Source organism: Mesoplodon mirus (assembly GCF_964341445.2).
Source record: "Mesoplodon mirus genome assembly, chromosome: 6".
Taxonomy (NCBI): domain Eukaryota; kingdom Metazoa; phylum Chordata; class Mammalia; order Artiodactyla; family Ziphiidae; genus Mesoplodon; species Mesoplodon mirus.
Window position 1 is genome coordinate 33,752,963 of NC_138982.1, and position 14,449 is coordinate 33,767,411.

At 37.8% G+C, this 14,449-nt stretch overlaps 2 protein-coding genes across 5 annotated transcripts in view; one reads left to right on the forward strand and one right to left on the reverse strand.

Annotated features, from left to right (window-relative positions):
- The window catches only part of ZNF148 (zinc finger protein 148), a 131,279-nt gene that overhangs the window by 96,452 nt on the left and 20,378 nt on the right, over positions 1–14,449 (reverse strand). For 2 of the 4 annotated variants that reach the window (XM_082625014.1, XM_082625015.1), the window contains exon 2: positions 1,475–1,555. The exons of the other annotated variants lie outside the window; for them this stretch is intronic. The gene's annotated coding sequence lies outside the window, so the exon portion shown is untranslated. The remainder of the gene's footprint in view (positions 1–1,474; positions 1,556–14,449) is intronic. 4 annotated transcript variants of the gene reach the window in all.
- On the forward strand, positions 6,542–7,897 carry LOC309806999 (eukaryotic initiation factor 4A-I-like). Its single transcript, XM_082626127.1, is given in 3 exon segments — positions 6,542–6,899; positions 6,903–7,695; positions 7,698–7,897. Coding segments are annotated over 3 exon segments (1,215 nt in total). The 5' UTR covers positions 6,542–6,551; the 3' UTR covers positions 7,772–7,897.

Genomic DNA, 14,449 nt, shown 5'->3' on the forward strand with positions numbered 1-14,449 from the left:
TGGGGGAGACCTTTTAAACCTTACACAGGAGACCCACCTCCACCCCAGCCCTGAAGAAAAAGATCTCTAAATTCAATCATACAAAATTAAAACTTCAACAAGGCAAAAATAAAATCAAAAGATAAGCAAAAACTGAGTGAAAACCATCTGCCTAATGCATGACCAAACAGATCACTGAAAATATATATATGGCCAATAATAGTGGGGGAAAAAATGCTCAAACTCACGATGAAATTTTGAAAAGCAATACTAAACAATAAAAAACTGACAAATACTAAAAGTTTGACAGTAGCTAGTATTATCAAAGAGATAAAGAGATTCCCATTTTCCCAGACTACTGATGTTGAGGCAATCTTTTTAGTTGGGCAATTCAACCACCAAATTATTAAATGTACACACTTTTTGACCCGACAATTTTTCCTTTAGGAATTTATACTACAAATATATTTTTAAATATGTGCAAAGATGTATCCAAGAATATTCACTATATTCCCATTTATTACTGCAAAAAACCTTAACCTAAATAGCCATAAATAGGAGGCTAGTTAAAATAATTATGGTACATCCAAATATAGGAATACTACACAGAATGAAATAAGGAGAAATGATATGCAAAGATACAGAAGCTAACAACAAAAAAGACATGCTGATAATAAACAACATGTACAGTGTGATCTCATTTTTATACAAGTTATGTAAATATAGGTATACATATAAATTTCTGCATATATATGGAAAATGTCTGTAATGATACACACACACACACACAAATGTTAACAGTAAATGGGAATAAGCAAAGACTTAAAAAAATTTTTTACATTATAACATTCTCTACTGCATAAGTGTATATTCCTCTTATAATAAACCTGGGTAAGAAGTGAGAAGTGTTAAACGAAATGTTAAAATATGGCCACTAAAACTGCTAATATTTTCACACCTTCGCTTTAAAAGAATTCTCAAAACAAATAAAATTTATGAGAATATTTGAATTTTTATGATCATTAATAATGACATGAGAATATGTGCCATTGACAAACATGTAAATACCCTGAAAACTGTGAAATATTTAATTTTCTTTCACTTTGTTTGAAAGATAAAAGCACAGGTCTAATATATGTACCAACACAGCCCAACAAGACAGGAGAGGGTCATGGTTCTTCCTAAAATAAGGGAACCTGAGCCTAAAAAAGAGAAATGCAAGTAATCTTCTTAAGTGAGAAAAGATAATGGTCTTCATACAAAACTAATAACATTAAATTCTTTCCAGTGTATAGATGTTCTTATCTGTATATAGTGATATCATGCTATGTATATGTAATATTCACGCTATATATAAGCAAGTATAAAAGAAAAAGGGAATGTCCAGTAAATGCAGAGTACTACCCAACAGCTGTGATAGGTGTGTTCATGTTCAAGTATATGGGCATCTATCACAGGTAAAAATTAGAGGTTGAGTAAAACGGGGTTGGATTACCTCTACAAAATAGGTCAGGCAAATGCCCATCCTGCCAGATCACTTGGCCGAATTTCCAAGCTGTTGATTCCTCCCTCTATCCTATAAAAGTACAAAAATACAGGTTATGCCCCCCCCAAAATCAGGATTAGACATATTCTTAAAGTCAGGTAAAACAGGTATATCAAAATGTGCTAAATCTGACAAAATTCTTTCCATGGTAGATACTATTGGATTAAATAAAATTACTTCACTTAGAACACTTAGTTCAACTGTAATGACCCATCAGTGCTGAATGATATCATGAAGAAAAGAAATGACCCAGACACTAACTGGACTTTTTCAAATTTAACTTCTAGCTGAGGATTAGGATTTCTTTAAAATCAGGGTAATAAACTAGAACTATCATAAACAACTTAAAATAGGAAGGAAGGCACAAAATGTATTTCACTAAAATCATAATTACTCAAATAGTACTAGTTCCTGTTAAAATCCCAAAGTAACATTTCCCTGAGCTCAAAGTCTAATTATATTAAGAATATAGTTTTTGAAAATACAAAAATGTTTATTTAAAATTTTCAAGGCAAAGATATTTAATAACGTTAAAATGGTGCATAAATATTTTTTAATATCTATAATCAATCTTTGAACAGAGACTAATACAGAAAATTAACACTCCATGTTGGTACTGCATTGATATTGGACATATATAATTTTCTTCCTGCAACTGGGATATGTTTTCTGGTATATGAAATGGAGGTAATGAGGACTGAAAGCTGAAATTTTATTAGAAACAAAGAATAGGCCAAATATAACTTTTATTCAGAAATAAAAAAGCATTTTATATAATAGTCTAAACACATTTTTAGGACTCAATAAATACCCTGCAAATAAATAAGCTATAAATATAAAAGCAGGACAATTAAAGAAACGCTAAATCTTCAGAAAATAACCAACTATATTAATTCTAACCTGTGTTTACACAATTTTATCAAGGGATTACAAAGATTACAGCATTTCTGATAATTCAGCATTTTCTAGTCCTTAGCCAGTCAGTAGCTTTGTTGCTAAACTAGTTATGAACAAAAGATCTATTTAAAATAATTTATTTCTACTAAGTTCTTAATTGCCTGCCTCAAAGTTTTGTTCCCAAGCATTCAAAAGAGCATATATGCCATTCCTCTCAATTACTTAAAACTACTTTTAAATATATATTTTCTACAGTGTTAGTACCAAAAAGATAAAAGCCATAAAACTATATTATTGTGGTAGACACTATTAAAAACAGGTAAAGTAAAATAAAACTGTATCTGCGCTACACTATTCTACATCCTTTACTGTATTCAACTTTTAGAATTACTAACACAGTTCACAGGAATAGAGTAAAGTTGAACAAAAAAGACATGGTAAAGTCTATATATGGGAAATAAAAATGTCTTTAGACATTAGCAACTTTGGTATTACATTATGAGTCTTTTAAAGTTGACTGGATTTATCTAGTCCACAATCAAAACATTATTACTTATGTCATCACATAATAATGGTAACATATACAGCTGGACAAACATTTTTGAAATGTTAATATTCTGTTGAAAACATTTTCACAAAAAGCCTACTCACCTTGCATCACTTTTTATTGAAAGCTCTAAATTAAGGCTGTCACACATCAAAGACTATAACTAGGTATGTTAAAAGAGAAGGAAACAAAAATAATATAGTGAAGCAAGAAGGAAAAAGCAGCATGCCTCACTCCCACATACACACATCCCCCAAATGTACAAAATAATATAACCTGAAAGTCCAAATCTATAAACAGAAATTTTGGAATGTCTTTCCCATCACAACCTTTCCTCTACCATGGAAACCCACAATTCCCCCTAACTCACCTGCCACGTAGTCTCTGTCTCTGGAAACCTAATTCATTTAGCATCATCTACCAATTTCACTTATCCTTCCAAGTCTCTATCCCTACTTCTTCTCTACCACCCCTCTCCACCAAAAATGGGGAAAAGAAAAGAATCTACCAGGCTGGAAACTAAGACCCTGTAAGTACAAAAAGAAAGGTATAAAGTTACTTGGGCAACCACCCAATGACCAGCTAAGATCTTCCTCTTTCCCTGCCCCACTTCCCCTACTTTAGGAGTGACTGAATATTCCTGCTTAGCAATTCCTCTAATTTAAGATTTTGCTGGCTAATTATTCCCTGATTATAATCACTTGTGCAGGGGTTTCCCTGGAGGCACAGTGGTTAAGAATCTGCCTGCCAATGCAGGGGACACAGGTTCGAGCCCTGGTCCAGGAAGATCCCACATGCCACGGAGAAACTAAGCTCGTGCGCCACAACCACTGAGCCTGCGCTCTAGAGCCCGCGAGCCACAACTACTGAAGCCCATGCGCCTAGAGCCCGTGCTCTGCAACAAGACAAGCAACCGCAATGAGAAGCCCACACACCACAACGAAGAGTAGCCCCCGCTCACCGCAACTAGAGAAAGCCCACGCACAGCAACGAAGACCCAACGCAGCCAAAAATAAATAAGTAAAATAAATAAATTTATTTAAAAATAATAATAAGCACTTGTGCAGGTATAATCAAATTAAGACAAAATACATATTAAGGAAGAAAATAAATGAAATATTTTTCAGGGACCGTTAGCTACTACCCGTCCATTATTTAGTTCTTTTCGACTGGCAGGATTTCAATGTATTTACCAGCAGGTGGTCTGATTCATTATTCAGGCCAACATTTTTGTCATTAACTGAATCAACATTTTTGATCAACTGATATGTATATGCAACACTACCTAAGATTCCTAAGACATCCATAAAATATCATGGTCTCTGCCCAAAGGAGTTCATAATCTAGCAAGGATGGTAAACATACAAGAAATAATGTTAGTTTTGATAATATAATGTGTTAAGTGCTATAACTGAAGTTTAAGCAATTTATCATAGGAAAATCAAAGCAGGGATCAATTAATTCTCCCTCTGTTACCTTCCCAAAAGAAAACGAAGAAGTGACCTTTTAATGTTGGCTCCACATTTAAGAATAAAATGAATACCATATGCTTTGGACTCTGCTCAGTAGTGTTCCTAGGTCTTTGCAGACATTAACTAACTTAATACAAAAAAAAACCCTATGAGGTTGGTGCTAATATTATTCACATTTCACGGAAGAAACAACTGAAGGGTTCAGTAACTCACCAAAGGTTATAAACTGAGTAAGTGGCAGAAGCAAGGTCTTGATAATGGTTTCGCAGGCTCTCCACAATCTACTGTGCTATCACCACCTCCTCCTCATCACGACCACCATGGCTTTAAGAAGCGGAGAGGAAAAATGCTTCGAGTCCTCTAGCATCGTTTAACTAGACCATATTTGAAAGTAATTAGTTAAGTTCTACTTTTACATTAGGTTTACTTTTGTAATTTAATAATGCTTTCTGAACAATGTTTTTTTTTTTAAAAAAAAAAAGGTAAAGGAAAAAAGTTTGTTCCAGGCAAGAGATTTCCATGAATATGGTTAGAATTTCTACACAGTAACAAAGTAGACATATGTGTTCTTTTAATTTACACTACCTGCTTTGACAATTAAAGTTGTTAGAACTCACAGTGTACTTTCCATGACCAGATCTATCCTAAGGAGGAATGAAAGCTCCAAAAATTCAAACCACCCACTCCAGAAACTGCCCTAACCAGGTCTTTCGAGAACAATTTTCCATTTCTACCTTCACCAAAAATTAAGCCAAAATCTTAAAAATTTTACAATCAATGTAGTTAACCCACTTGGTTAAGAAAGAAAATCCTACAAAGGGGTAATCAAATAAATTCTTAAAAATGTTGGCTGTGGGCTTCCCTGGTGGCACAGTGGTTGGGAGTCTGCCTGCCAGTGCGGGGGACGCGGGTTCGATCCCTGGTCCAGGGGGATCCCACATGCCGCAGAGCAACTGAGCCTGTGCACCACAGCTGCTAAGCCTGCACTCTGGAGCCGCGAGCCGCGGCTGCTGGGCCCACATGCCACAACTACTGAAGCCCGCACACCTACAGCCCGTGCTCTGTGGCAAGGGAGGACACCACGATCGGGAGCCTGTGGGCCACAGCGAAGAGTGGCCCCTGCTCGCCGTAACTAGAGAAAGCCCGCATGCAGCAGCGAAGACCCAACGCAGCCAAAGATAAATAAATAAAATAAATTAAAAAAAAAAAAACTTCACCATTTAAAAAAAAAAAAGTTGGCCAAAGTGAGTAAAATAAAGGCACCAACTGAAAACGTTCACCTGCCCTTGACCTTTTCAAATCACCTAACCAGTAAACATGTGTCAAATAAGAAACCAACTCTCCACCCACGTTAGAAAACACAACAGTATAAGCATTTTTAGAAAATCCTTAGACTATAAACCACTAAAGAGACAAACCGAACCTTTAAATCCAAGTCACCTGTTGAGGAAAGACACCTTCCAAAAGCTATCCTTATCACAGAGGGGATGATAAACTATCAAGCAACTATGTAATCCTTCCCCAAATTCACCAACAGAAATTAGGTTTTAAGAATAGTAAATCACTAAACTCAAGGAAAAGCTGCTTTATTTTTACATGAATTTTTACTTGAATACATACCAATTTTGTAAATAATCAAAATATTTTGCACTATGATGATCAAGATCACTCAGGTCAATTTTCAAATCATCTCCTCAAAAACGTTACAAGCATGCTCTGATAACAGTACTTCACAGTTTACAAAGTGCTTTCAAGTGTCACATTTCACGGGACACCCCCTACACACACACAATTACCTAGGCAGGTATTAGTGTTTGCCTCCATTCTATAGATGATGAAACTGAGGTTCAAGAGGTTAAGTACCCATGGTTACACAACACCTGTCATGGCAAAGACTTCAACCAGATCCTCTGCCTCCAAATAAATGTCTACTTTAACCTAGCACAACAGGAAAGGTCATTCCCAAGTTAAAATATTGATACATTTAATGTTACTCTTAACAATACTCTAAGAATCAAAAATAAATAAATAAACATCTTTGAAGTAAGGATAAGATCAATGAACATAAACTTTGAAATTAAAATGCTATCTACTCTAGTTTCTAAGGATCATGTCTGCGAGTCAGGATTCCCGATCTAGAGACAATGGCCCCGATGGGATGGAGCCCAAAGGCGTCATCGAGAGTAACTGGAATGAGATTGTTGACAGCTTTGATGACATGAACCTTTCGGAGTCACTCCTCCGTGGCATCTACGCCTATGGTTTTGAGAAGCCCTCTGCCATCCAGCAGCGAGCCATTCTTCCTTGTATCAAGGGTTATGATGTGATCGCTCAAGCCCAATCTGGGACTGGGAAAACGGCCACTTTTGCCATATCAATTTTGCAGCAGATTGAATTGGATCTAAAGGCCACCCAGGCCTTGGTCCTGGCACCCACTAGAGAGTTGGCTCAGCAGATATAGAAGGTAGTTATGGCCTTAGGAGATTACATGGGTGCCTCGTGCCACGCCTGCATTGGGGGTACCAATGTGCGTGCTGAGGTGCAGAAGCTGCAGATGGAAGCTCCCCATATCATCGTGGGTACCCCAGGCCGTGTGTTCGACATGCTTAACCGGAGATACTTGTCTCCCAAATACATCAAGATGTTTGTACTGGATGAAGCTGATGAAATGTTAAGCCGTGGGTTCAAGGACCAGATCTATGACATATTCCAAAAGCTCAATAGCAACACCCAGGTGGTTTTGCTGTCAGCTACAATGCCTTCCGATGTGCTTGAGGTGACCAAGAAGTTCATGAGGGACCCAATTAGAATTCTTGTCAAGAAAGAAGAGTTGACGCTGGAGGGTATCCGCCAATTCTACATCAATGTGGAACGAGAGGAGTGGAAGCTGGACACACTGTGTGACTTGTATGAAACCCTGACCATCACACAGGCAGTCATCTTCATCAACACCCGAAGGAAGGTGGACTGGCTCACTGAGAAGATGCATGCCCGAGACTTCACCGTCTCTGCCATGCACGGAGATATGGACCAAAAAGAACGAGACGTTATCATGAGGGAGTTCCGCTCTGGCTCTAGCAGAGTATTGATCACCACTGACCTGCTGGCCAGAGGCATCGATGTGCAGCAGGTTTCCTTAGTCATCAACTATGACCTCCCCACCAACAGGGAAAACTACATCCACAGAATCGGTCGAGGTGGCCGTTTCGGCCGTAAGGGTGTGGCTATTAACATGGTGACAGAAGAAGACAAGAGGACCTTCGAGACATTGAGACCTTCTACAACACCTCCATTGAGGAGATGCCCCTCAATGTTGCTGACCTCATCTGAGGGGCTGTTCTGCTACCTAGCCCCCCAGCCAGGGCTCAGTCCTTGGGGGACGCTGAGGAGCAGCAGGAGGGGGGAGGGAAGGGAGTCAAGGGATGGACATCTTGTCATTTTTTTCTTTTTTTTTTTTCTTTGAATAAATGTCACTTTTTGAGGCAAAAAAAAAAAAAATGCTATCTACAGTAATAGTTACCATGTAAATAAACAAAAAATTAAATTCATCTGATTTTCATAACACAAAAATTATTCTACTGTAATAATAACTAAGAAAACCTAGAAAAGATTATAGGAATACCCATTTGAAAATTAAAGTTTATTTAAATTTTATTTTTAAGTGTCAATTCTGCATGAATAAAAACATGTTAAAATATTATTAAAAACCAAAAACAACAAGAGGGAACTGGAATTATTACTTCTAATATGAAATATAATTAAATACTCTCATTTAAAAACATATAAATGGTCCATTAAAAAGCTCATTTTCTGACAATTTTACCTTACTCAATACTAGAGTCAGTCATTCTTATCGCCTCTAAAACACATGCCCAGAATTACATAAGGCACTAGACACAATGTAGAAGTGTGTCCACACATAAGAGAAATGATTTTTAATCTGATTAGAAATCTAAGATTTGCCATCAGAGTCAATCTGAGAGTACCTCAAGAAGTGGCTGCAAAGAAGCCCAGTGATTTCTCTGTAACTGCAGTAACTATATTAGTTTGAACAATTCATGTAATATGTGAGATTTTTAAAAAACAGTAGTAGTTGGGACTTCCCCGGCAGTCCAGTGGTTAAGACTCTGTGCTTCCACTGCAGGGGGGCACAGTTCGATCCCTGGTCAGGGAACTAAGATCCTGCATGCCACACGTGGCAGCCAAATAAACAGCAGTAGTTGATTTAACAAGTTAACTCATCATTTAGAAGCACTAGCTTCTACTAACGTAGAATAGACATTTTCTTATTTGGGCCCCATTTACTCTCAATTAGAAAACTAGGGAATGTAAAAAGCAGGACATTTTATCTTTCCTTTTCAACCTATGAATTAGAAACAGATTAAACTGGCTGCATAATACAAGATTTTCCATATTTGTTTTGAAAAATATTTACTAATATTAAAATACTATTATATATTACTGGAATTATTAAATACCTTAAATACAAATTATCCATAAAATAAACACATCTTTGAAGAAAATACCAGAATTCACAATTTCATTTTAATTAACTATACTACAAAATTCTGTTTATGTGATAGATGCCTAGTAAACTGCATGCATCTATTCCCTGGCACCCTCTTGAACTGGTTATGACTGACCTTCCAAAACCTTCCTAGGGGTCCAATACTGTGGGTTATAATTGAAGCAAACATTGTGCTTAAAAGTTCACAAAGCACGTGGCCATAAACCATTATTTTCAAAGCTGAAACAACCCGCTGGGTAGAGATGATGCAGGCTCACAAAAATTAAGGAATTTGAACTTCCCGTCTAGGTAAGATGGCATAGCTCTCTTTTTCCCCGCCCCTCCTCACTAAACACCATGTTAAACCAGGGGAATAACACCAGAGACAACTGAAAGAAAACTATGAAAACTGGTAAGCAGGCAGCTAACCAGTCTGGGACTCCAAGACTACAGAAACAGAAAAGCAGCAGAGTGTTTTATGTCCCCAGACCCGACAGAAGAAAGCAACCCAGACTGGCATTTCCTAAGGTAGACCAGACAGTCACACTCCTCCCCCAAACTAAACAGGAGTCCCTCTACAATATCAAGCAAGGGAGATCAACTGGAAGCCCAGCCAACAACAAAGACCAGAAAGGGGAAGCAACTCTTCCATCCCCACATGACCTGAAACTCCTGTTTCCCACCTAGAAATACTGAGGCAAGTGGGCAGAAGAACTCAGGGACCCAGCCAGTGCAAGCATCTCAGTTTGCACCAAGACTCTCCCTCTCACCCAGAGACATAGGGACAGGGAAGAATTGGGGGTTTGAGGTGGGTACCAGGAGGAGGATCCTACCACAATCCTCTCCCATCTAGAGACACCCAAAAGCCTGATAGGAGGCAATGTCTTCTATTCTCTCAGGCAGCATCAGCAAGGACCAGTGGGAGCCCCAACAGCATGAGATAAACCAAGCCAACCACAAAGGCTCTGAAAATTAAACTGCCATTAGAACCAAAGTCATAAAAGTGGGCCAAGACCTGTACACTAAACCTAAACAGGGTGACCGCATGCTAAAATTAAAAATGTAAATAGGGGGCTTCCCTGGTGGTGCAGTGAATGAGAGTCCGCCTGCCGATGCAGGGGACACGGGTTCGTGCCCCGGTCTAGGAGGATCCCACATGCCGCGGAGCGGCTGGGCCCGTGAGCCATGGCCGCTGAGCCTGCGCGTCTGGAGCCTGTGCTCTGCAACGGGAGAGGCCACAGCAGTGAGAGGCCTGCGTACCACAAAAAAAAAAAAAAAAAAAAAAAATGTAAATAGGGACCAGAGCCTCCTAACATAATATATAACACAGAAAATGACACAAGAAAATCCCCATATGAGTGAGAAAGGATAATCAACCAAGGCCAATACAGAGATTAGTCAGATGTTGGAATTATTTGATAAGGATTTTAAAGCACCATAATAAAATGTCTCAGCAATTAATTATAAGTTCTCCTGAAACATGTGAAAAAAATGAAAAATGTCAGCAAAGAAACAGAAGTTATAAAAAAGAAGCAAAAGAAAATTACAGAACTAAAAAATACTATAACATGAAACTTTAAAACTTGCTGGATAGGCTCAATACAACCATGGAGATAACAGGGAAGAGAATCACTGAATTTGAGACAGAAAAATAGAATTAACCCAATCTGAAAAACAGAGAGAAAAAAGACTGAAAAAAAAACCTAACAGAGTCTTAGGACCTGTGGGCCAATAACAGAAGATCCAACATTCTTATCACTGGAGTCCCAGAAACAGAGGAGAAACAGAGAGGGGCTAAAATAGTATTTAAAGAAAAGACAGCAAAAACCTTCTCATATGTGACAAATACAAACTTACAGATCCAAAAAATGGAGCAAACCCAAAACATGATAAACCCAAAGAAATTTACACCAGGACACATAATTAAATGTTCAAAAATTAAAAAGAAAAAAATTGAAGGCAGTCAGACAAAAATTACATATTACCTATAACGGAACAACAAATGAAATGACACCAGATTTCTCATCTCAACCAAAGAGGCCAAAAGAAGTGGCAGAATATTTTTTGAATGCTAGAAAAAAAAAAAAGAACTGCCAACCAAGAATTCTATACACAGTGAAACTATTCTTCAGGAATGTCTTCGTCTATTCAGGCTGCCCTAACAAAACACCACAAAATGGATGGCTTATAAACAATAGAAATTTACTTCTCACAGTTCTGGGGGCTGGAAGTCCAAGATTAGGGTGCCAACATGGTCAGGTGAAGGCCCTCTTCCAGACTGCAGACTTTTGTCTGTATTCTTACATGGCAGAAAAGGGGCAAAAGAGCTCCCTCTTTTGTAACAACACTAATCCCATTCATGAGGGCTCTCCCCCATGACCTAACAACCTCCCAAAGGACGCAACTCCCAATACCATCATATTGGGCATTAGGATTTCAACATTTACATTTTAGGAGGATTCATTCAGACCACAGCAAGAAACAAAGGAGAAAAATTTTAAAGCATTCTCAAAAGAAGAAAAACTAAAAGACTATGTCACTAGCAACCCTACCCATAAAGACTGGCTGAAGAAAATTTTCCAAACAAGAAAAAGAATAGAGGGGCTTCCCTAGTGGTGCAATGGTTGAGAGTCTGCATGCCAATGCAAGGGACACAGGTTCAAGCCCTGGTCCGAGAAGATCCCACATGCCATGGAGCAACTAAGCCCGTGCACCGCAACTACTGAGCCCGTGCGCCTAGAGCCCATGCTCCACAGCAAGAAGGGCTGCCACAATGAGAAGCCCGCACACTGCAAAAGAGCAGCCCCGCTCGCCACAACTAGGGAAAGCCCGCACGCAGCAATGAAGCTCAACACAGCCAAAAATAAATAAATAAAATAAATAATTTTAAACATACACAAATTTTTTAAAAAAGAAAGAAAAAGAATAGAAATACAAGTATACACAACAAGATATCTTTTCCATCATTAGTTTTCTAGATCATACTTACTGACAGAAACAGGAATTATACTACTACTGATACTTAAAACAATTATATTTAAAAGTCAAGAAGATAAAAAGGTAAAAGAGAAGTAAAGTTTCTACACTTCAGTTGAAGTAGTAAAATACTGATACCAGGATACTGTTATAAGTCATATACACGTTAGGTAATAACTACAACAACCACTACGAAAACTATACCAAGACAGACTCAAAAACATTATAAATAAATCTTTTAAAAATTATGAAAGATAGAATCCTAAAATATGTTCTAGTAATCTGCAGGAAGGCAAGAAAAGAGAAACAAAAAAATGAAAACCAGAGAAAATAAAACAAATAATAAAATGGCGATTTAAGTGCTAATATTTATCGATAATTACCTGAAATGCAGATGGTCTAAACAGACGAATCAAGAAAGACTGGCAGAGTAGATTTTTGAAATGCCCCACTATATGCTGCTAACAAGAAATTCAGTAACATACATCGAAAGTAAAAGAATGGAAAAGCTATGACAACTCTTTTTTTTCCAGCAGAGAAGCTATATTAATAACACAACCAACCAACAAGGTCAACTTGATATATATAGAATACTCTACCCAATGAAAGCAGAATACATATTTCTTTTCAAGCACCCATGTAACATTCATGAAGACAGATCATATCCTGGGCCATAAAACAAGCCTCAACAAATCTAAAACAACTGAAATAATACAAGAGGTACATTATCTGACAATAATGGACTCAAACTAGAAATCAGTGACAAAGACAACAGGAAAACTTGTGAACACAAAACAATAAAGAACACTTTTTAAAAGTCCATGGGTCAAAGAGGGAATCTCAAAGAAAAATTTTAAATATATACATAAAAATGAATGAAAATAAAAACACAGCATGTCAAAATATGTGGGATGCAGCTAAACCAGTAGTTAGAAGGAAATTTATAGCACTAAATGCTTACATTAGAAAAGAGGAGGGACTTCCCTGGTGGTCCAGTGGTAAAGAATCTGCCTTCCAATCCAGGGGACGTGGGTTCGATCACTGGTTGGGGAACTAAGATCCCATATGCCACAGGGCAACTAAAACCTGCTCACCACAACTACTGAGCCCGTGTGCCAGAAACTACAGAGCCCACGCACCCTGGAGCCTGCACGCCACAACTACAGGGTCCACGTGCCCTGGAGCCCGCACACCACAACTAGAGAGAGAAAACCCACAGGCCACAACTTGAGAGAACCCACGCCACAACGAAAGATCCCACACACCTCAACAAAGACCCCGTGTGCCATAACTAAGACCCGATGCAGCCCCCAAAAAAGAAAATAAACAAAAATCTTTAAAAAAAAGAGGAAAGATCTCAAATCAATAACCTAATTACTTACCACAAGAAACTTTAAAAAAAAAAGCAAAATATAAACCCAAAGCAAGCAGTAGAACAGAAACAATGAAGAGCAGAAATCAACGAAATTAAAAATAGGAAAATAGAGAAAATCAATGAAGCAAAAATTTTAAAAGCCTCTAACATGACAAATAAAAATAAAAAGAGAGAAGACACAAATCACCAATATCAAGATTGAAACAGGGATATCACTAAGATCGTACAGCACTTAAAAAGATAATAAGGGAATACTACAAAAAATTTTACACTTTTAAATTGGACATTTAGAAGAAATGGACCAATTTATCAAAATCACATTACTAAAACTAAACCAAAATGAAACCAATAATCTGAATAGTTCTATAACCATGAACTGGTTATAGAATAAATGAACTTGTCTATGAAATGAATTCTTAATTGACAAAGGGGCAAAAATAATTCAATGGAGGAAAGACAGCCTGTTCAACAAACAGTGCTGGAACAACTGGACATCCATATGCCAAAAAAAGAGTCTAGACCTAAACCTCACAACCACATACAAAATTATCTCAAAATGGATGATGAATGTAAACAATAACTATAGAGTTTTTAGAATTAAAAAAGAAGAGATCCTTCAAGACCTAAAGAAAAGGGTTCTTGGGCTTGGCGCCAAACACGTTCCATAAAAGAAAATAAACCAAATTTCATCAAAATAAAAAACATGTGCCCTATGAAAAGATGCTCATCATCACTAATGATTAGAGAAAAGCAAATCAAAACTACAATGAGGTACCACCTCACGCTAGTCAGAATGGCCATCATTAAAAACTCTACAAATAATAAATGCTGGAGAGGGTGTGGAGAAAAGGGAACCCTCTTACACTGTTGGTGAGAATGTAAATTGGTGCAGCCATTAGAGAAAACAGTATGAAGTTTCCTCAAAAAATTAAAAATAGTTGCCATATGATCCAGCAATCCCACTCCTGGGCATATACCCAGACAGAACTATAATTTGGGGCTTCCCTGCTGGTGCAGTGGTTAAGAATCCGCCTGCCAATGCAGGGGACATGGGTTCGAGCCCTGGTCCGGGAAGATCCCACATGCCACAGAGCAACTAAGCCTGTGTGCCACAACTACTGAGCCTGTGCTCCAGAGCCCATAAGCCACA